The 24,184-nt window shown below is 41.5% G+C and overlaps 1 protein-coding gene across 2 annotated transcripts; it reads right to left on the bottom strand.

Moving 5' to 3' along the window:
• Window positions 1–2,119: 2,119 nt before the first annotated feature.
• UBE2L3 (ubiquitin conjugating enzyme E2 L3) lies at window positions 2,120–20,507 on the bottom strand. 2 transcript variants are annotated; one of them, XM_086623483.1, is made up of 5 exons: window positions 19,708–19,743; window positions 14,509–14,514; window positions 11,774–11,869; window positions 8,247–8,433; window positions 2,120–4,881 (listed from the first exon to the last, which is right to left on the bottom strand). In XM_086623483.1, exons 1-5 carry the CDS (start codon window positions 19,741–19,743, stop codon window positions 4,727–4,729), a joined length of 480 nt encoding a protein of 159 aa, XP_086479609.1. In that variant the 3' UTR covers window positions 2,120–4,726. The 2 variants fall into 2 exon arrangements, with proteins under 2 accessions (XP_086479609.1, XP_086479608.1); XM_086623482.1 differs by lacking the exons at window positions 14,509–14,514; window positions 19,708–19,743 and adding an exon at window positions 20,437–20,507.
• Between the last annotated feature and the right edge of the window lie 3,677 nt (window positions 20,508–24,184).

Here is a 24,184-nt window from a genome sequence, read left to right as displayed (position 1 = left end):
CCTGTGAGCAGCTACAGGCAGTACCTCAGAACCCTGACTGGCAGTTTTGAGGCCACAGCATCTGCTCTCAATGGGACAAACCTCCTCTGTGTCATCCACTCGCACACCATTCCGGTGCAGCATGGCAGCCAAGGGCCAGCCCTTCTCCCAGGGCTCAGTTCCTGACAAAGCGATGGTCAGTAGCACCAAGACAAGGCTTTGCTGCGTGGTCAAGGAGCACACCAGCACCCTGAAGGTTTAACTGCAAAAAAAGAAACATGCTGAGGAGCAAGTGCTGCTTTGGAGCAACTGCTCGGTGCAGGTTGCCCACGGGAGGCCTGGAAACCTTCAGTGTTTGGTCATCTTACAGCACACAGTCACGGTCCTTTCCCCTCCACTCGTGCCTGCCCATCCATGGTGAGGGACACGGGAGCACGTTACTTCAGGGTGTCTCTCTGGTCAGAGCAGTCGGATCACGGGTTTAGCCTGGTGGCGTCTGCAGCCGTGTTCCATCTACAGTCTCAGCCAGGAGTAATTACGGCTCTTCCTGTTCACATTCCCTCTTGGCATTAAGCCACTGTAGGAAAGTAACATCAGCCACAGCCCTTCCAGAGAGGCTTTTCTTTCTTTTTTTTTTTTTCTGGATGACTTTGCAAGAACAGCAACTGTTGACCCATCTGCTATTTCAGTAACTGCTGCACATGAGAGCTCACCAGCAACTGTTCCTGCACTGCCCACTGCCTCTCCTGACAAACACGTGGGATGGCTGCGCACCATGAGCAAGTTTTCAACTGGAGAAGGCCCTTGTGTTTGTCCATTCTTATTCCTGTCATCAAAGCCCCTGAACTTCAACAAGTGCTGGTAGTACCGATATGTTTAACTGTGTTCTTAACCATAGCCCTGTCACTCACATCTAACTTCCACAAGCAAAACCAATATTTTAGATTGTTTATGCTCATTTTCTGCACAAAAGTGATCCATTTAATGTACTCATTTTTGGTTAACCATTTTTTTAATATTAAAATTTCAATATGATCATGGTTCTTTTAAGTGGAAAATAAACTCAGGCCTTTTTCTATTGTAATGCTTCAGGAGGCTTTTGGTTTTAGTTACAGCTGGAGAGCAAACTAAACCCCTTCACCCACCCGCTCCTGCTGCCACTGCCTGCGCAGCACTGAAAGGATACGCCTCTCCCCATCAACAGGAACCGCCTGACCTTCCCTATAGAACACCTCAGAGGTTTTGCTTCTTACAAGTATGAGGAACACCATCAAAGATGCTTTATAAAATATTTTCCCAGGTTCTTTCCTACATTGTTGTCACACCAAATTAATTCTGTGACAAGTTTGTTTTTAAAAAACCCCGTCCACTGTACTGTGCAAGTGCTACACCACACAGCCCAGAGCAGTAGTTACCTGTTGGAACGACTCCATTTCTGAAGCTTCTCTTGCTGGTGCTCGACAGCAAAGTTCCTGCTACGTGATAACAGAGAGTAAAAAAAACCCAGGAGATTAGACCTGCAGAAAGCGGCTGAAGTTCCAGAGCGGAGTCAGACCCATGAGTGCCATCTGGTGACAGACAGACAAGCCTGATCGCAACACCAGTTATTTAATACCAGATCTCAGCTTTTTAACGTAATGTGACGGTATTTTGATAAACATTTTTAAACCTTACTTTTAACATTCAAATTGCTCCATATTCTAACCCTTGAACTCGCTCTGATCACAGCCATCAGGACGTTACACACCAGCTGACTGATGACAACACGACAGCAGTCTTACCCAAGTTACCTCCGTACCGCGAACAGAAGCGTGTTTGGCAAGTTCCGTATGTCTAAATGAACAGCATTAAACCCCAAATTTTCTTTAAATGCAAGGGAGTTTTAAATGGAGAAATGAATAAAGAACTAAGAGACTTCTAAATAAGGAACCTTTCAATTGCATAAAACGTACAGAGATAAAGAGGGAAATTGCTCAGTGGTTCTATGAAAGCTTTAAAGACAACACTGAGTTCAAATTAAAAACACCTTCAGACCACTAACTATGAACGTCATTGTACCAAGATACTCAAGAAAAGCCATCCAACCCCCAGATCTCTTTGAAAATAAGACCATGCCACAAAGCCTTTGAGAGCAATTTTTATTAGGGTAGCAGAATGGAATTGCAGAAAGCCTATACCAGTACTCCTGGGTGTAGTTTCACCAGTACGTTGCTTTTATTTTCGATATTAAACTGCACGTTTAGAACTCAGCATGGCCTGGGGAACCAGAGAGAACAAGAGCTTGATTTCCTGAGTTAACATAGGACTTCACACTTTTTCTTCTCCTCAGACTTCAGCCATACAGTATTTGATCTCTATCTTTTTTCAGAGGGCTGCCTGCAAACAAAAGCCGTGACTTAGGTTACACATCTCGTAGTTCGGAAATGGGACTATGGAGAACACACTAAGAGAACTGATAGCAGGATCTGTCTTCTACGTGACCTTCGCAGATGACATCAGAATAGCTGGTGTAGCGCTGCTGTAGGCTTGTACAGACCGCCTGGAGTTCCTCTGATTGCACAGCCCTTCTGCTTCCCTTGCAGGCCTCCAAGTCACCCCGCTCCAGATAAACGCAGTCTTTGACCCGAGAGGCTCACAACCAGAATGGCACCGTTTAATAGTAATGAGGGCAGCAAGCTAGCGCTACAATTCAGGTTTAAATAAAATGAAAATTTAGAGAATGGCAAGTTTCCATGCCAACAGACATGACCAAAAGGTACAGTGACTCGTGGTGCGGAAGTTACACACTTCAGTTTGACAGATAATTTGGCATTATTTTATTATGAATCTGAGTGAGTGTGAACGAAACAAAATCAGTACCAACTTTCTGCAAACGAAGACATAAAGATGTGAAAATATGGTAATAGACAGTGCTCTCACAAGCCTGAAAACACTTAGGAAATGCAAGTTTCCGTAAATAAGGTGAACGTGGTTTAACTTTATTTACCTGCCAAAGAATCTGTCTAAGAACACTTCAACATAAAATTTCTTAGCTCCCTAACTTATAAAAAAAAATTACTTTCAACAGAGGTGAGGTACTGGGCTGTCATTTTTTACGCTAAATCAGAAACGAAAGCCAGACGAGAGGGCTGAATGAAGAAAGAGCAAATACACAAGACATTCAAACTTTTCAAAAGAGACCTACCGCTTGACACACTAGTTCTGAAAGGTTGCAAAGGCAGAGGCTGTATTAAAAGTGAATTTAGGAGTACAGGCAACCATCTGGGTGTGAGGGATTTTCTAACTCGACCTTCTGCACAACAAATGATATGTGCTCCCAGATACCTATGGATTTCTGGAGATTCATCTGTTTGCTCAGTAACATACCCAAGTTCGACAGGCAGGAGAGACGGCAGTTTGATTGTATGGCAGTTTGACCATGGAGCTATGATCGCACTTCAGTCTGGTGAAAAAGACAGGCAGTTGGGAGAAAAGCAGAGACACAGTAAAGAACAGGCTTCCTTCGGCATGCACAGGTGTGCCCCGGAGCAACGGGAAAACTGCTCTGCCTGATTAAGTTAGAATGATAGAATGATACTTGAAGCACTCATTGAATCATCTAACCTGTGTTTTTGAACCACAGCACAGCAGTAGTGAAGCGTTCTCTGTTACAGGTTATTGCTTAATCCTATTTCATACCATTGTCAGTGAGAACGGTACAGCAATTGGGCTGGGAAGTGGCACGAGTGCCCTCCCATAAAACACACATGTTTCTTATGCATTCTGATGGAAAAATCTTCTAAGATGACTAGCAGTGCTGTCAGATTTAGTATTTGAATTCAAAATTAACATTTCCAAAATACCAATTTTAAACTCAAAAACCAGTTTATCGCTTTGGTACCTCCTGGTCCCCAAATTCTGGAACTCTTCTAAACTGGTTGCAATGTTGTTCTGTGCATGTTTCCCCAGCTACTCTGCATAGGTATTAAGAATAGAAGTGAAAGAAGTTTGTAATCACATTCCACTACTCGTTTGCTACAATTTTTTTTTTCCAAAGTTTTCCAAAAGCAGGACATAAGCCATATTTTAATTCAATAACGCACACAAAAACTTGGGTTTCCTCATTTAATAAACATTTTGTGGTAACATCAGCCAGATTTACATAAGACCTGGAGATTATTTCTGATTGTTTTTGTGGGGTTGGTTTGTTTGTTGTTTATTACGTTACAAACTGAAGTTAAGGGGAACTTGAAACAAGTCCCAAAAGCACAGTGCAACATTTAAAAAGTAAACAAAACTGCCAAACACTCAATCATTTTCTGCCAGAACTGGGATATTTTTTTCTAAGACATCAGTTTGGGGAGGGGGATAAAATTCAATGAAGAATTAAATGAACTCAAAATAGTGGGAACTGCAAGGAAAAATAACAAATGACAGCCACAACCTTTTCAATTTAAGGGCAGAATATAAGTCTAAGATATTTTTGATAAATTCTGACAAGAAAAAGAAAACAGCATACTTTAAAGTATATTGAAGCAGTGATTTTTAAACAAAGAAAGCAGAACTAGAACATCTTAAATTTTAATCCTTTCTTTACAGGTTACCTAGCCCACTTTTGATTAAGAAAACTGTAGAAAGTTAGTAACAGCCACAAGTTAACACCGAAAGGTGGCACTTGTCAATTTTCCATAGAGTCCTGCTTTACGGGGTGTCTCAAATGCACTGCTCCGATCTTCTATCATACGTTGCTGACATCAATTGTCAGATTTTAGTCCACTGGTCGCTTTTCACCATATTTCTTTGTAAACTCTTCCGCGTTCTTACAGAATTTTTTACGGTCCTTAGAGTATTCTTCAGCTAGGTCAGCCCGAAGGGGATGCTCAGGCTGTGGATCATTCACCAGTGCTATGAGGGACTGGATTACTGTCAAAAGAAGTATAAATACTGTCAGAGACTAAGGTGGTTCATTTGTCAAAATCAGAATATAAGCAAAATTCCCCAGTAAGAAATGAGGTTTAGCTGCATTTAAATACATCCCCATAAATCTAGGATCTTTTCAAAAGCAGAGCATGAATAAGCTACAGCAATATGCCAAAATTTACTTAGATGACTGTGAATGAACCCCAGAAAATCTTATTTGTCAACAAAATCACCTTGAATAGAGACCAAAACGCACTACAAATCATGTCCCATGTAACTGGCGTCCTGTCTGAAATACGCTCCAATGGCTGAGAAAGAAACTAAGTTTCACAGACAAGTTCATCTCAAAGGGATTGGGTAAAGAGGGAATGTTCATCATGAAGCATTTTTTCCTAACACTTGTCACAATGATGCAGCTGTAACTGTTCTTTCAGCTTTATTTTTCCATGACTTACTTCCCCTATAAACAGCAGACAATTCTCCGCTTTATTCTGACCTGCCAAATACATCCCCCAGTAGAGATACACTGGGCACACGGATGGGTAAGAACCACAAGATGCTTTTCACCCCACTGTTGACAGCCATTTCGTCAACATTCCCCTACCGCCTTCAAAGGAAACTTCTTAAAACAACTGAACTGTGCCTGACGATGACATTTATTGCCACATTTTCCTCATATACATTGTCACCACCATTTAAAGCTACACAGGTCACAACAATCAGGAGTTCTCTCATCCATCCACTAAAAGGTGCATGTGTAACTGGGCAAGTCCACAGAAAGTGGGCAGACAAAAAGCGTATCAATAATATTCCATTTGAGGTAAGTTTGGGCTACCCAGAGTAATACAAAGCAGCATTTTCAAAGTGAGCACAACAAAACTCTTAACTCTGTGCATCGCACACTCGGGCCAGCTGTCCCCTCCCGAACTCACATGAAATACTGACACCTGCACCGCCGGCAGCCCGGAGTTCCACAACGCAGCTACACGTGGCGCTAAAAATCAGTTTATCATTTGTCCCGAAACTGCTGCTTAGCAGTTTAACTGGATTCTTCCTAGTTCTGCAATGTCAGTTCTTAAAATACTTATCACTCCAGTAGATGCCAGACTGCCACAGTGGCTGCTTTCAGAGCATCAATCTTTTCATGCTCATACTATTTTCCACCCTTAGCTGATAGGAACGGAGAACATACCTCAAAACAAATACTCAAAATCCAGAGAAATACATTTGTCTCTGTATTGTTAAGCAGGAACATTTCTTACCACAAATCAGAGTTTAAACTGAACAAACTATCTAAGGAATGTAGAATTGATATTAGCTTACTTCACCGGAACTCACCAGTCCTGGACTTATGACAACTGTCATCATATTAATGACTACTTATGAAATTAGCATCGACACTGCATGTGACAGTCCCTCTTCACTCAGTAAAACAAGCTAAAACACTACAGAGAAACTGTTACTGTGTTATTAACGTTATTTAACACACAAGCTAGAAAAAATTAGGACTGTCATAACAGGAGTTGCCTCAGTATCTACAGCATTTTAAAACTATACTGTCACAACAGCCTGTTTTAAATATTAAGCATAAATTAATAAAAAGGTACAGCAGGAAGATGCAAGTTTAGTACACGAAAGGTGAGTTAATTATTTATGATAAACCTAATCTCTCCACTTTGACACCTGACTGATCAAAACCAATCACTGATGCTGTACTAACAACATTGCATTATTTCCTTGAGAAAGGCCTGATCAGCGAAAAGACTGACATTTAGTTTTCAGTGCAGAAGAGTTCTGGAGAAGAAAGGAATAGACACTTAAGCAAGGCTGTAACAACGTTGTTGTTATACACTATCATATGAACCTGCAGCAGACATTGACACTAAAACAACTCCTTGAAAGGAAAGAGTTAAAAAAAGACAAACAAAAGACCAGAAAACAGCAGAAATGGAGAGATTTGTAGTATTTTGGTACTCAAGGTTTGTTCCAAATTCTGATTTTAGCAGATAAAAAGGGAATTGCTACTTCCCAAGGGGAGACTATTTCCTGCACACAAATGACTGCTTCAATAGTTCCAACTGATGCCAACTTGCATGTCAAGCTGGGGAGAGACAATGTGTTGTTCCTGTGGCTACAGAGAAGGCTCGTAAGATTAAAACAGCTGCTAAGGTGTTAACAGAAACCTTCTGCACATTGCTTCCATTTCATCTCTCCCAAGGATCTTTGTCCTGTATAATCTGGGATAAATCAACAACAAATTGTAAGATTTTCACTCGTCTATTTAAGAGGTTCTTTTTGCTGCCACCTCTTCTTTCCCCCAACATTCAACTGCTTGATCTTTTCTGAAACAGCTACAGGAATTTCCCTATTTTGTCTTTGGGGCAAGACCGTGCAAGCTGTAAGTAGGTTTATTAGCACACACAAGTACACGTAAAGAAGGAAATCTTAAGCACATCACCATTTACTATCAGGAACACAGTTCAAGTGAAAACACCTTGAAGAGGAGTCTGCAAGAAGGAAACTGTCTCCTACAGAGCAAGATACCTCAGTGTCACTGAAGCTCTTGCACTGGACTAAACAGCTACTCATTTGACTTGATATTATTAATATGCAGTTTTTGCAAGGATGCTTGCTTTTTCTAGATGTACAACAATAAATGCTTAATATCAAACTAATCGTTACCTGCCAGAAAACACAAAATTCTCACCCAACAACTAATGGCAGCAACACAGAAAAAACCTACTCAGATCACACTCTCAGTCTGTCACAGAACCTGATGAAACCTTTTTCCTTAATTACTTATCCAAAGAGACTCCACACAGTAATCCTCACAGCAGTGATCTTTTAAGAACTAAGAGTTAATAATTTGTATGATTTCAGGTTCTGTGTATGACTGTGTATATATTTCAAACTATACATTCGAATCACTGAACCCCAGGCAGAGACTGTAACACAGACAAAGCCTTGAGGTTTTAGACCCTTTCTTTCAAACATCCAGGAATGTACTGAACACCTCTGGATTATAAACTCACTGTTTAGAAACAAAAAATAACCCCCCCACAAACTACCACTAGAAGTTTTAAGCATGCCAAGGACACTGCCTTAGTGGACTCTTCAGTCATGAAGTTTTCTGGTTTCCCGGAGGTGGATGTGTCACACATCACCATCATTACCTGATGTTCCAATAACAAAACGAGATTCCAAAAGAGTTGCACACTGTGCTCACAACACGTGATTCATGACACAAACCTTATGACAACGAATATCCCATAAGAACAGTGACCATCTAACAAGCTGAAACGCTATTAGCTTTAAATTTAAACACAAAGTCTCTTGGTATCCAGTTGTTTCTCCACATGGAGTCCTACCTTGGTCAGTTTTGGTTGCTGGCTTCCAGTTTTCAGCACTAATTACTGGCAGACAAACCTGCCCCTTTTCATCGATGTTAGGGTGATAGATCTTTGTTTTAAATGTAATCTTAGGAGGTTTGAATGGATATTCTGCTGGGAAGTTGATTTCGATTCTGAAGGCTCCTTTATCATATGGAGGATTGTCCTGCAACAAGAAGGCAGAATATCAAGAATCTAGTGTATCCTAACAGATACAATTAAAAAAACATGCTCCAGACTTCAATCTATCAAATGGCCTCTCTTAAAGACACTTTATTCCAACACACACTGCTGTGTCTACGTGTCAGGAAACATCAAAACCTATTTGGTAAGACACAGGCAATACAATCTCTACAACATTCGTATTCACCCTGGAAAAAGGAGATTAACATTGTTTTGAATTTGTCTGACACTTCTACTGCTAAGAAAGCATCCAATCCCGTTTATTCCGAACTCAAGGTCCTATCTAATAAGAAGTTTTATTCCCAACTTTGTATTTCAAAATACTTTGTAAACCCTTTCCTAGACACAAACAGGAAGCCTGACAAGAAAAACTGCCTTCTGTAAACCTAGTTATTTGACGTGTCTCACAACACGGTGGCACAAACAGCAAAGCAATTTGATTTGTCAGAATTCCCTATATGTTCTGAGAACGCTTTTGTGCTGACTACACAAAAATCTGCTGAGCATTCATTGATACTAAAGATAGATATTCACTGCCTGCTGATGAGAACATTCTGAATTTGTGTGCAGTTTTAGCACCCACTCTTATCAGAGCAGTTTTGAAGAAGCATGGTGAGAGAACCATGAAGCAAGCAAAGTAGTTCTTCATGCTGAAACAGAAAAAACAATGCCCTGAATCTCATTTAGAAAACCTGTTAGACTATTGATACTGCTTCAAACACTAACTGCAGAAGAAAGGCAGAAGAAAAAATAAACCACTGCTACATTTAAAGCTTATGAAAATATCATTCTGCACCGAAAACAGTAACTATGGCACGAAGCCTTTCCAAACACCCTGGGAGTAAGAATCAAAGGATGAAAGTTTCCAGTTGGTGTAAAGTATAATCACACACATTCTTCATTAGCGACCAGACCATTCCCTGCAATCAAACCCACTCCAGAAGTTAAAGAAGGTTTACCAATATTTGGGAGTGTTCTATTAAAATATGATTCAACAGAAAGCAATTTTAGTTTCATCCATATGGAGAAGTCTGGTCATGCTTTTCTAGGAAATATAGCACGTTTTTTGCAGTCAAGGGACGAGGTAACTAGAAGGCTTTAAAATCACTTTTTATCCAAGCAATCCTAAAAGCTTTAGAAGTTTAACCAATACCTTTCTGGTGGCGGTGACAACTTCAGCAGTTAGTTCCGTCTCCCCACACAGCTCACTTGTTCTTACCTCGAGCACACATATAATGTGTGAGGCTGTTCAGTGAACTGACCGGGCTTAAAAACGGCCCTTTTCTGTGTGACTGTCAGTCAGAATAGCTCTTCATTACAACTCACCAATAAACTGAACTAGAAACATATGTAAAGGGTTGCTCATGCTTTAATAGACAAAACACAGAATGTTCAAACAATTAACTTCCAATAATTTGTTCTATTTTTTTTTTTGACACTGACAAGGGAGAGTCAGAATTATAAATACTGAACACAAACAACAAACACAACTCACATTCACCTGGAGCACTTTTGCAAAGGAAAAGTTTGTCCATAGCAAGTAGTTTTGATTAACTGAAATTATAACCGTACTCCTCTGTAAACACACCCAACACAGCACTTCAATAATTACTATAGTCAGTATCATTTTGTGACAAAATTCCCTCTTAACTACACCAGTAGTGAGTTTAAGGCTACTTCCCTTGCACCAGGGCACGTTACAAATCCAAAAGCAGGTATGAAGCACAGTTCACTGCAACGATGTTTAAAAGCTTGTTATGATACGAACCTTTGCAAAACAAACACTAAGCTCATACTCTGGTGAGCAGAAACTGTTAAAAATAGATGCTGCACACCACGTATTGCTAATTTTAACAGGAATAAACAAGCATTTTGGTGTTTTGCTTTATTAGCCATATTTACCAACCCTATACTGCTTCAAGGTATTATCAAAGCAGTAAACTGTTACACAGAAGCCACAAATATCTGAGTGGCTTATTAAAGCACACTGTTTCTCGGCTTTGTCAAACTTTAATGTCAAATGCGCTTGCTTTACTTGCAAGAGTGGACTCAACTACTCAAATGAATTAATTTGCAGGAATATAAACAAACAGTCAACTAAATGTATTCTACAGTATTTAAAGTGCAAAGGCCTAACCATTATCTCAGCCTGTATAATCTGAATTCGAGAATGGTCTCCAACTAACAGAGCAGAGAAACTGCTGAAGAGATGGTTAAGAGTTTTACAAAAAGACCAATTTACTCTGGTCGGGGGACCTTTTCGATAGCACGCAAGGAAAAGCAGCACTGATGCCCTAGTGGCAGTGTCTCTATTGCTCTGCAGACTTAAAAGCAGCTCATGTAACAAAGGGAGCATGAGCCATGGCAGTGGAAAATAAAGGTGAAAATCCAAGTGACTTCAACCGAGGAATTCAACATACTAGATTTCCTGCTTTCCCCTTAGGAACAAATCCCTCTCTATGTGACTAATACAGTGGTTATCTACTCCTATGAAACATTCTCTTAAAAGACAGTCAAGTTTTATAAAATTAAAGTGAGAGGTTTTTTTGCATTAATACCTAAATAAACTTTCTTTTAAAAAGCTTAATTCTTAAAATCCAAACCTTTTCCTTGTATGAAACTTTTTCCAACACTCAATTTAAACAACAAATAAAATCTAGTCAATTAAAAAAACCTATTAATGAATAAAGAAATGTTTCATACCTTAGACTTCTACCTATGATAATGTAGATTCTGTACCTTTAACTACAAAGTTCATTTGCTTCCCCCTTCCAGCACCTCTCCCAAGTAACCCAGTGCCATCACTGAGACCACAGCCCTCACCAGCTGCAGCCATGCATAGCACCAGCCCCACAATTATGAAACATCCAGGCAGGTATTAATCAGAGATTTCTAGAACACCTTTCAATTACATATGGATTTTTCTTCACACTACTTATAAGAAACACTGACTAACATTATCAGACTTCGATAAGACAACACACAAGACACTCAAACAAAATGAAGCAGACAGATCACGCTATTTGCCCAAGATTACACAAGACACCTGAAGAGAGACAGGAATTACATCCAGGACCACACCTCAGTGCCCAGGGTATGTTTAAGATGCTGCAGTATAATCTTATGTCGTATTTATAAACAACTAGCTTCTGCACAAACCCCCGACTCCAAGTCAGGTTTTGTAATAACAAAACAGATTCTTGTCAGGGTGCAAAAATTATCTAATGGTCACCAGCAGCACCACTAAACTGTGGATTCATGAGATACAACTTATCCTCATTTTATTTTAAAGCTCGTTAGAATAAGGAGTAGTCAATACTCACAGGAACAATAAGCCCTTGCCAGGTCAATAAATTAGCTTCATCAACCTGGATATTACGGAAGTTTTTCATTCCACATTTGCGGATTTCTTCAAGCTCCTGAAAAGCAAGCAAAGTATAAGTTAGTAGCAGTATTGAGCAAGATGCTCATATTTACTTTTCAAAACGCTTGGAGGCCAATGTGGGTTTCTTTAACATTAAAGAAGTTCTGAGGTTTTAGCAGTGGCAACCCCCAACTAAGAAAGAAAATTTTGTACCTGTGAGAAGTAAAATTCTCTGACACAGGTATTGCAAAAAACATTACTTTTTGATACGCTGGGAAAACACAAAAATGCCTTGTTTTTAGCATCATTACAGATACAATGAAGTAGAAGTACTTAAAAATGTTTTTATATCTCTAATGCAAATAATCACCTTTGATAACAGACTATCAGTAACTCTGCAAAGCACAGAAATAAAGTGCATCTTAGGACTTGTCTGAAGGAAAATCGTGATCTGGAAGAATTATTTCTTAACAGCTTTAAACACAGGTAAAGTCACTGAACAGGCCAATTGTTTCAACCGAAAACTAACAAATTCCTGCATTAACAAATTAGCCTTATTTACACCAATACCTTGAGAAGACAGAGCTTTGTCTCTGTTCTGCACATCAAAGTTAACAGTATATATTAAGATAGCTCTCTTTATAGCTGCATTGCTCTTGAACAAGGTGTGTTTCTGCACCAGTCAATCACCAGTCAAGTCATTTTTGATCAGCTGGCGATCCAGGTATCACGAAAACAAGTATTTAGGCATTTTTAAATTTAAAATGATGCATAAGCCCTAGTGTAGCAACTGTTTCCTGGAGTATTTCATAAGACCAAAAGAGAAACACCTGAAGATTCCACTTTTTTCCATAGCAATTACAGTCCTTTGCTGTTGAATTCAAGAGTTTTATCTTTAAAGAGAATTTAACTGAATTCAAATTCAAAAGTCACCCACAGTGAAATGCAAAGCTTTCCCAGTGCTTTCAAAACTGAAGCACATGCCTGTGTGTCTACATGGGTTGGGAAAAATGTTGCTTACATAGCAACACTGGTGCACTCCGCCAGCACACAGCCCTTACTGGGTGCTAGCGTATTTGCAAAACTAGACTGTACATTAATATGAAGCAACACCAACTACAAGAAAAGGCACTATACATTGAAAAACAAAAAAGATAATTTTTCCTGGCACAAGTGCTACACTGTCCAGATTTGGGTTTTTTCTTTTTTTTTTTTCCTCTAAAATAGCTCTATGTTCATCTTAGATCAAACTTTTCTGCATCTGACTGGCAGAGATTTAATACGTGCAGTAATCTCTTGCATAAACTTAGCATCGTGATAAAACGCAAACTCAAAGGGAAAACGAGATTTCCAAATGCACATAAAAAAATAAATAATAATAAAATAATCACAACAGCCACACATCAGATGATGAACATTTAGACTCCCACCCACTGCACCTACGAAAGCAAGAGCACACTCCGAACATGGAATTTTAACCTTGGAGTCCTGGATATCGACTTGATGCCTAACACAATCTTGACGACATTAAAACCAAATTTTTAGTCTAGACCTGTGGATTAATCTCCCAATTCCACTGCTGCTAGATTTATGCAATATCCCAGAGAGTTTGGGCTCGTTTTTTTAAAAAAGGGTAAGAGGATTATCCTATTTCCTTAAAGTAGGAAAACCTATAAAAACCCTGCAAAAATAATCATATGAAGCACATTTATAGGGATACAGAGCAAATAAAAATATTCAAAATAAAATCACCTTTATTATCACAGCTATGAGAGATGCTTTACAATCACTGAAAGTACAAACCCACGGTGTGCCTTCCGGCCCGCTTGGAACACCCTGGGCACACGGCAGCAGCTCAGGGAGAGCCTGGCTGATACCAGCCCGACTGCCCTGGCAGGGTCAGGGGCAGAACTCGTTTGGAACAGTGTTTGGAGCAGCTCACTCTCTACACATACAGAACAGAAGTCCTGGCAAATCACTATTCTGCAGCATGTAAGAGGGATAAATCCCATTCCACACTAGATATAGCGCATCAAATACTGGGAACAAAACAAGCCAATTAACCAGTACATATTTAAGCATGAATAAACATGCATCACAAGTGCCTTCACTCTAAAAGAAGGAAAGGAAAACAGGTTTAGACAGTTCTCCAGTTCCTATATTAGAAACATCATACATACAACAGGAATCTCCCCCACAATGTCCCAGTGGGAGCGCAGCTTCCCTGCAGCAGCTTTTGTGGCAGGTTCAGATGGCAGCATTACACTGCTGCTGGCGCAGACACAGAAAAAGGGAGGACTGGTTCTATAATTCAGGTATGTTATTAGGCTAATAAAACAAATTAGAAAAGCCTGGCTTCACATTACTGATAAATTAAACACCTACGGTTAATAATTAGATTCAGGTTAAAAAAACGGATGCTGAATTAAGAAATGCAAGAATCCAGTACAGAGATCATTACAAAATTGTAAAACTTTGTAGGAAAGCAAAGAAAAGTTTAAAGCAAATATGTAAAGTGCTCCCCATTTTCCCTCAAGTCCAGCAGGAGAGCGGGAATTAAACAGCCTAGAAGACACTAAAGAACTAGCAGAAAACAATTCAAGACCTCTTCCTCTTTAAACTGACATGTGAAGCCTTTGCAGGAATTCACTTTCAACATCAAAAAAGTGGTGAATTTCTGCGGTGTATCAGGACCATATCCTGTCCTTCTCTTCCTGCTGCCTTAGGCCCTGTGGTAATAACTGACAACCAAAAAGGGAATAGATGGGGATAAACCAGGCAATTATTTCCCTCGCACACAGGCACGGCTGCAGAGGTCATGGAGAATCAGGCCTACCTTAGCGCAGGACTTGTCTGAACTACATGCTCAAGACAGGTTCCAGTTCATAAGAGAAATTACTTTTCTTATACTAGAAGTGTTTAAGATTTCATATGACACTCCAAATTAATCAATTCCATGTTAGACTTATTTACAAGGAGGTTTTTTTCTCGTACTGCTACCCCCACAAATACAACGTAATTCTGTACTCACAAGTCAGGATTTCAGGGTTTTTGCATCTCATGCATCAGGAGCGGTAGGAGATTCAGCATTCACAATTTAAAGGGGTGTGTGGGTTGTTTTGGGTTTTTTTTTTCTGGCAACTGCCAAAACCCATAATCAAGATCTAACTGCCTCAGAGCTGCAGAGGCAGACACAACTACAGCATAAACGTGCTGTTAAGAAAGTGAATGAGCTACTAAATACTTTCAAACAGCACAGATTAAAATTTAATACCACATTTAACATGGACTTGAGCAACTCCGAAGCAACAAAAATTACCTTTATGAGGTAAAAAAATATAGTCCAAATATTTATTTCAAAATCATACTTAAGAGTCTACGCAGACAGTAGATTAATTCCTTTTCTTGTCCTCCACCCCTTAATTTTGTCACGTAACATAATTAAAGGAGCACAGGAAGAGTGTAACTAAAGGTTAGAAGACTCCAGTATAAGCTTCAATCAGTCTTTCATTCCCCACTCTGTTGCCATCTTGCTGCATTGCTTTCCCCACTTGTAAAACAGAAACGTCATCTTACTTCGTGGGGTCCTCCAGAAATGTGATGTTTGTGGTTTGGGTATGTTCAGATAAAATGTTATACACAGCACATGAAATGGAGAAAACATTGTTTCAGAGGTAGCATCTGGTCTTCAGGTATAATGCTGAAAGTAGTCATAAAAGCACATACTACCTCTCATGTATAATCAATAAGGCGTTAAAATTTTGATTCTCAATGTTGTGTAATCATTCGTGCTGTTCAAAGCAAAAATTACATGTTTGAAATGAAAAAGAAAAGTGGCTTGAAACGTAGTAAGTCTTAAAAACCCTGCAACTGTTCTGCCCACACATCTTTCAAGTTATGAGACTTCTCTAAAAGCCCCAAGCCAGACAGGAAAATGCAGTGAAGACAAGTACTTGTAAGAGTGCAATCCAAGAATATGGGAATAAGTGTAAGAGCTCATAGTGACTTCAGTAAGGTCTGCATCAAGCCCAAAATGCTACTAAATGCACAAAGAAAAACAAAAGTTTACTGAAATAACTCTAAGCCATGTTTCTCTACTGTTTACAAATTATATTTACCTGTTTATGAATACATTCTCTAAAAGAAGAGTGACAAAGTTAAACAGGCTCCAAGACACTGATGAGGAACTGGCCAGTTTTACTTTCTGAAGCTCATACACTACAGAGAAGTGTTACAACACCTTAAAATCAAATACAATTTAAAAAAATCCCACAAAACCCCAAATAGATTCTAGCTCTATTACTAACTTTCCACTATAAAATCACAACCCTGTATATTCATGACTCTTATTTACTGAGCAATTGGACTTTCTGGCAAAGTGTTATCATTTGCTTAAAAATCCTTTTGTCAATTCTCAGTTTTGAAAAGGGAAAATGAATCGGTATTCTCACTTCTGCATAAGGACAATCATACACTGCTCAGAATCACACTTCCCTTGTTACGGAGAACCGGTGTTTGGATCAATTTAGAATTGTTTTTCAGATATCAAAGCTGTTTAAATCCCTTTTATTTGGAAGGGCTCTGTTTTTTACAAGACCACAGCACACTGGCGATTACGGGTGATCTACAGCAGGTGCCTGGGTGCGGCCTCGTGTTTGTACTTTATCACGGAGTTCAACAGTTGCATAAATGTTTGACTATGCAATTATGGAAGCAGGGTGAAAACAGTTAAGATTAAAATTGTCTACGTACCTCACTTCGTATGTGAAGTGTTATTTACTCTTTACTTCTATTTTCAATTTTTAACACTAAAAATGCTTTTGAACATCTAAAATCCAGGAAACAACAGCATGGATCTTACGGACACCTTAGCTTACTCATACAGTAGATGAACACAGCAGAGTAGCTCCACACACACCGGGCAGGATGGCCTCCTCCAACACCACCTAGAACCACCTACTGAAGGGGCATCTCAGTACCATGCGTTACTACACCACCAAGTAAGTACTACAAGTATCCAGCACTGAAACAGTCTTCCCTTTGCAACTACCCACTACCTCTCCACATAGCACTTTGCTACGGATCTTCCATGGAAAACGGCTTGTTTTACATTAGTGGGTGGCATTTGTGAAAAGTATTTCATTGCAATCTCTGGCATGTCTCTTGGAGATCTATGTTCCCAATCATACATGTTCAGAAACAATTTGTTTTTTTACAAGAAAGGGTCACGAAGCAAAGTAGCTCCCTTAAAAGAGGAGCCTTAGATCCTTTCCTAAATATAATTATTCCATATTTGTCTGGTTTTACCCTGAAAATCGACCATAACAACATACCTTTGACAAAGACCGCTTTATTACCACCTCTCACATTTCAGGTGGAGTCGAGCTCTGACAACTGTGGCTCTTTCAAGAGGTGTAATGGTGGCTCACAGATCAAAACTCCACCTCACATGTCGCCGGAATATGATTAATTAACTATGTTTGTTTCGCATTTTTCCTAATCTAGGTGTGCTCCTGGAAAGGGCACACCTCCACTGATTTTCCGTAAATCAGTAAGGAAAACTTCAGTTAGACTATTTGATGGTATAAAGCTCTGCAAAAATGGGCCATAAATAAGGTCTTTGGCCTAGGAAATACAATCTGCTCAAACAAAGTCTGAGATAACAAGACAATCTTATTCTTGTTATAACTTGACTTCATGTTTAAAACTGACCTGCACAAGTACAATGGCAAAATTTGTAATACGTCTTTCACAAGGAGGTTTGCAAATTGCGGATAGAAATGGCTTCCGCACTCTGAAAAGGACATCCATTTCCACCTGGAGGGTGGAAACCATACTCATACTCCCAGTTTTCCACAGGCGGACAGTGAGTTATTATGAACTTACTACATCCAGTCTCTCTGAGCCACTGTGATTAATATGAATAACTATGATGCATGACAAGTCCAGAAAAAATGCAGTACTTCAAAATGTTGGCAAGACCTTAATGAGACGCGAATTGCTTTATGTGATCTATAAAATGTTCAAAGTTTATTCTCACTTACCAAAGACAAAATTGATATTTAGCTCAAAGAAAATACAGTTAATGTTTGTCCTCAATTATTTTAAACATAATTGAGTGACACACTGAAAAACTCTATTTCCTTTAGTTACAATCACTCATCATTCTAAGATCCCAAGAAAGAAACCACAGACTTCTATACTGCAAAACGTCAGTAGTGAAAGACTTTTTGAAGTGGATGTGAATTTGGAACTTAAATGATGATATCAGCTTGATAGACGTGAGTTTGGACCTTCAAAACATCGTGCTGCAGCAATCCAGATTACATCATCCGTACGAGAGCTCTACTTTGTTCCTACTGAGATGAATGGCAAAGCTCAAAGCCATTTGGGCTGACTCGACTCTCCAAAAGGCACGAAGGTAGCTGCTTATTTAACAGCCTCTACAAGTCGTGTGATACAGCATCTCACAGCTCTCGAACTGGCAAAAAAAAAAACCCTCACACAAGCACAACCCACAAACATCAGGCAATAAAAACGAAAGTAAAAATGTAAGAGGGAAGTTATCAATGTCTCCTTCATTCCTACACCACTCCCTCTTGAAAGCAACTGCCACACCGGTTTTCTAGAAAAGGAGGTGGTCAACACTGTCAAAATCCGTATTTACAGCATTTTAGTGAAAGGTTAAAGTACTAAACTAACGTTTTAGAAGTATTGAGGAACTGGGGGGGGGGAAGGCGCTGAACAGCAATATTAAGGACAATTTTTCTTGCCTTTCAGACTTTTATGTTCTATTCTAAATTTAAAAAGCAAAAATAATTGGAATTATTTTTTTTCCTACCAGAGCAGTAGTGATATGCTTTTGAACAATTAATGGATTTTTTTCAGAACAGACAGAAAGGCTGCCTTACAAAAAGAAAAAATTAAATGGTTCGTTACCGTCTGAAACTAATAGGAACCTTATTTGAGTATAAAGCAACAGACATGTTGATTACGACACAAAAGCTGCGACAAAACATAACAGCTATCAAAAATGAAATTAAAAAAAATGACTGCCACCTCATCAGGATCCTTAAGGACAATTAAAGGTTTACACCTATTGATTTAACATAGATGAATGACTCTGCACGTGATGTATTTACCACTTAATTTTTAATCACTCCATAGCACATCTGAAACAACAGAACTCGCCTTATGAAAGCTCTGCGGAGATTTTTTTTTTTTTTTTCAGAAACGACCAAGTTATAATGGTTAATTATGAATCTGCACAATTAAGGAAATGCAACTTCAAAACCCGCCATCCACACGTCCTAGAGAAATCCCAGCCCTGTGAGGGGTCCCCGTCCTTGAAGCCAGTTGCAAATCCAACATTACGAGACTACATTTAACAGAATCATCCATATAGCTGTCCAATTCTAGTGCGTGGTTACGCTGCAGCCCACAGGGACAGGTGTTTTAATAAGGCTGAAACATCCCCTGACAGTTACAGGGTCTTTCTCCCACGTTTCACAAGGCGATCCCGTAAATGTAAAGCTCATTGATTCATGTTACGGGCACTCTGCATGCACATACCGTAGGGTATTGCCATAGCATTTTACAGACGACTAAATTTTATGCCACTATATGCATGCATGTCCTAGGCAAACCCCACTGCACGCGGTCTGTAATGTTAATTGTCAATTATATACATAAAATAAACGCGTATGCTTTGGGGGCAATAGCTATCGTTTTCTGAGTAATTTACTCCTCAAGCAAAACGAAACATAATCCCAGCAGCATTTTACCGTAAGCTGTACGCGCTCCTGGTTAACACCCAGCTGAGGCTGAGTTTACATTCGCGAGTATCATCCCCGCTTCAGAACAAACAGAGCGAGGACTAAACCATCCCCGCGCCGCAGTGAAGGAGGAAACTTCTGAACCCAGGTCCATATTTCAGCGCGATAAACCTCTTACTCATACAGGGAAGAGGCTACTCTCCAAAACAGCGAACGTGAAATTATTTCACCCCTGGGGGTCTGGGGAAGGTTCCTTACCAGCTGAAGCGCGGGGGGCGCGGACAGCCCTCCCCCGCAGGGGAGGAGGAGAGGCGCTTCCCCGCCGCCCGGCCGAGCCCTCCTCGCGGGAAGGGCCGGGGACCGCGCCGTGGCTGCGGCACCGCCGGCGGCGGAGCGACCCCTCCCGCCGCCCCGGGGAATGCCCCGGCCCCGGACGAGGGCCGAGGCGTCCCGGCAGCGGCGTTTCCTTCCCCCCCAGCCCTTCCTCTTTGCTTAGTCACCGCAGGAGCCCCCCGAGGGAGGGGGACGGGGCGGCCCGCGGCGGCCCCCGGCCGCCGCCGAGCACCTCCGCACAACTCCGGGCGGCGGCCGGGGGCCGCGGGGCGCCGCCGGAGCCCGGGGCGGCGGCGGCGGAGACAGCGAGGGCCCTCCCGGCCGCGGCCTAGGTGCCGGCTGCTCCCGTTCCGGTCGCTCCAGCCCAGGGTGCCCCCGAGGGGAGAGGAGGAGGCCGCTCCGCCGGGCCGCGGCCAGGGAGGCGATCCCCCGCCCCCAGAGGGGCGCCGGAGCGGAGGGGGGTGCCCGCCGCCGCCCGCCCGCCGGCCCTTCCCGGCGCGGCGCTGCCTGTTACCTTCATCAGCCTCCTGCTGGCCGCCATCTTGGCTCTGCTGCTGCGCCCCACAATGCATGGCGGCGGCGGGCAGGGCGCTAAACCCCTGCGCTTCCTGGGGCCGGAGGGCGGGGCTCGGCCGCGTCGGGCGGGCTCGGCTCGGCTCGGGCGGGCTCGGCTCGGTTCGGACGGGCTCGGCTCGGCTCGGACGGGCTCGGCTCGGCTCGGCTCCCCGCGGGCCTCGCCCGGCCCCGCCCCGTCGGCCCCGCACGGCGCTGCCCGCTCAGAACCGGGCGGCTCCGCAGCCCCCGGGCGCGGCGCTTCCTCGGCGCTCGGGGCAGCGCCGGTGCGGGGCGCGCGGCTTCGTGCCCCGGCGGGAAAAGGCAGGAGCCGCTCCGCGCCGGGCCGGAGCCCGCCGGACGGCCCTCCTGCGGCCCGGGGAGCGCACACGCTGCCCTGGGGGCTGAGCGCTCCTGGAGCATCCTCTCTGCGAAGGCTGGCTGCCTTCCAACAGTGCTCAGTGATGTCTTTTGTCTGAGTGCATTTTTTAATCACCGAGCGATGCTTTAAATGCCGGTGTGGCTTATTTACTGTACATCACCTCAAATTCGGTATCATCTTCTTTGTGAGGAGACAACAACCTGAAGTTACAGGTTTGAACGTAACGTGGGCTTGTTTGATGAGCCCTTCACAAACCTTGATTTCTTAGTCTCTTAAAATACGCTCTGAAAAGAGAAGAGAGAGCAGTTTCCAGTTCCAGAAGAGGTACCTGACCTACAGAAACCATCCCCAGACCAGGGTCCCTGATTAACCCCCCTCTGGAGCACATCTCTGGCCTTACCTTACCATGACAGTTCAACCCAGCCTTGCCTCCGAGTTTCCAGCCTGCTTTGCCCTGCCACAATCACCTAGAGAAAGGAAAGCTGTGGAAGAGGAGATAATGTCACTGTCAGTATTAATCAAGACTGTAATTTGCCATGTGCTTTTTAGCTCTTTAATGGAGCTCTAATTGTAACTGCTCTCCAGCTCTGATCCTCCCCAGCTGGCCTGTAGCAACCATTGTAGGAGCAGTTCAGATGCATGACATCAGCAGATGCATGAAATGACATCAGCATCCAGTGTCATTTCAGGTGCCCTAGGATATCTAAGACACAAAGCTATCAGATACGGTGTGGGACATAAGTTACTACACTACATGACATCTAAAATGCCACCGGATGTTTGTGTCCAGGCATCTGACTCGCTCCCTAAAACATTCGTTGACCCAGTGTACTCAAGAATTACTCCAAGACGTGCTCTGTCGATGTGTGGCCCTATTTCCCCTTTCCCTCTCCCTCATGTCACTTGATGTCCTCACTTGATCTAACATTTGTTCTATGGAAAAGCTACTTTTGTCACCTGAAAAAGTTCTAAGCTCCAAAATAAGGTTCACAGACTCAGACAACCTGAAAAAGGAAATGTGGTTATCACAAGAGGCTTTCAAAAACTCATTAAAATGCAACAAATTCGTTAATTATGAAGCACAGGATTCTAGTATGCTATCTTAAAATTATTCCCTGAACAGCTATTTGATAATCAATATTTTGCACTAATACAGTGCTTATCCCTCAAAAATTCAATTAACATTTGTTAATCAAGTAAGCTATACAGCACTTACAGGAACCAACTTAATACTCACCTACTGCATATGGGTATTATTAAATAGTTTGTAAATAATTATATGATGATCTTCGAAGATGTTTAATGTTATGATAACTTCATTCTATTAAATATTTAAAGATTATTGCATCCATTTTACTCAAGGCAAATGGAGTCAGAGGAAAGTGAAAATGGAAAAAGGCAGACCATTCCGGTGAAGTGGCAGAGAGCCGTAAAGCAAGCATGCGTGCTCCCTGGCTGGAGAAGTTACACACGTGCCAGGCAGGTACATGTTACGTGCAAACAGAAGCTGCAGAGTTTCTTTGAGGATTCATGATGTGCTGCTGAAATAGGATGCTGGTGGTGAAGATTTAAAAATGCTGACATCTGATAAAAGGGCTAGTTCGGATTATATGCCTCTGAAATTTAGAAATACCTAAATCTGATACCATGGTAACTTGGAAGAACAGTTCTTACAACTTATTTTCCAGATGTCTACCAACATGAAAAGCAAGCTGCTTCAAAAATTAAATTGATTTCTTTATTTGCCAAATCTCTGTTCATATCTTCACCTCCTCTTTATTTGACTGCATACTTTTCCAGGACCACCATATGTCTTAGAGTACTCTCTAAACATTTTTTTCCTCAAAATGCAGTTATTCAGGCCCTTGCCTATACCTGCATTGAGACACATAGCCACCACACACACAAGACAATACTAGAAGCACCACAGGGAATTCTGAATTTACTATCTGTAATTTTAACCCATGAATTTATAGCTTGTAAGAGAGTGTCAGAAGTATCTGGGATAATTATAAGATAATCCGCACTTCCTTTGACAAGAAAAAATACCACCCACACTATAACTAACAATAGCCCAGCCAGTTCTTAAGAAATCATTGTTGAGTGTAGCTGTCCTCACAAATTGCCACTTAATGTTGAAATCCTTTATTGCAGCAGGTGTTTGAGAAATTTACATAGAACTAGGCACATTTCACTACCTGCCACCAGTATCCTGGATCCTTTCAGTGTCTTGCTTTAGATGGGATCCAGAGCAGATCCTATGATGCTAACACTGGTGCATATCTTGTTTATGAACAAGGGCTGTGCAACTATACTTGTTGCTGGATCTCGCCTGGATGCCAGTTACTGGCAGTCATGATGTGCTGTTGTACGGTCTTGAAGAGGCAGCAGGAATTCCCTTTCAGAGGGAATTTCATCAATTATATCTCTTAATTTCCTGTTAGGAACAAGACACAGGCCATTAGTTATTAACACTGAGTTTTGCGGATGGCTCCGCATTTTTTAATGTTTGGGTTTTTTTTATATGGTTTCAAGGTTATATCCATTATTTTACTTGACAATTAAGAGCATCCAGAATTCATGTTTTAGTGCTTATCCTGCAATATCTTCAAGGGACCAGACACTACATTTATGCCTGCCCACTCCCAAAGATAACTTTCTATCAAATTGCCACTGTTTTAAGGAACATAACTGTTCAACTTCAAAAAAGGAATTGTGTAAACAGACTTTCTGAACAGGTGAGCCACAACGCAGGCCAGCTCTTGAAAAGTTTAGGAAAAAGAAATCTCCTTGCTTATTTACTATTATGAAACGGCCATCTGAAAGAAAACAGACTCATGAAAACTGAAGGGGAGGAGGAAAGAGTAAGGACAATTTTGTTGCTGCATGAAACCTTGGTACCCTCACATCTTGTTTCCAGGGGGACAGGTCTACAGACGTCAAGAAGACTACAACAGAATTAGGGAAGGTAGAGAGAAGGGCAGACACAATGATCAAGAGGGTGGAACAGTGCCATATTAAGAGAGATTAAAATGGCTGGGGCTCTTCCACCTGCAGAGGAGAAGGCTGAGGCAAGATATGATTTTGTAAGCCTTGGTCATAAAGGCAGTGGCTAAGGTGAACACAAAGTTGTTATTTATCAGATCTTACAGGACTAGAAGGGAAGTGCACACAGAGAGACTAATCGGGCATTACTAACAACCAAAGGACAGTACCTTTTTTCACAGCAGGTAATTAATGTCTGGAACTCCCTACCACAGGCTGTAGTAAAGGTAGCAGGTTCAAAAAGAAACTAGTCAAACTGGATAACAGGTCTATAAACAGATAA

Source organism: Tauraco erythrolophus, chromosome 19, assembly GCF_009769465.1.
Source record: "Tauraco erythrolophus isolate bTauEry1 chromosome 19, bTauEry1.pri, whole genome shotgun sequence".
Classification (NCBI taxonomy): Eukaryota; Metazoa; Chordata; class Aves; order Musophagiformes; family Musophagidae; genus Tauraco; species Tauraco erythrolophus.
The sequence above is the reverse complement of the archived record's forward strand: the minus strand, read 5'-3'. Positions and strand labels throughout refer to the sequence as shown.

Coding starts and splice junctions, on each gene's coding strand:
- UBE2L3 (XM_086623483.1), bottom strand. CDS start 19,743: ATGGACCTGGGTTCAGAAGTTTCCTCCTTCACTGCG. Junction 8,434..11,773: donor GGCAAGGGCTTATTGTTCCT/GTGAGTATTGAC, acceptor TTCTTGTTGCAG/GACAATCCTCCATATGATAA. Junction 4,882..8,246: donor AGCAACCAAAACTGACCAAG/GTAGGACTCCAT, acceptor TTCTTTTGACAG/TAATCCAGTCCCTCATAGCA.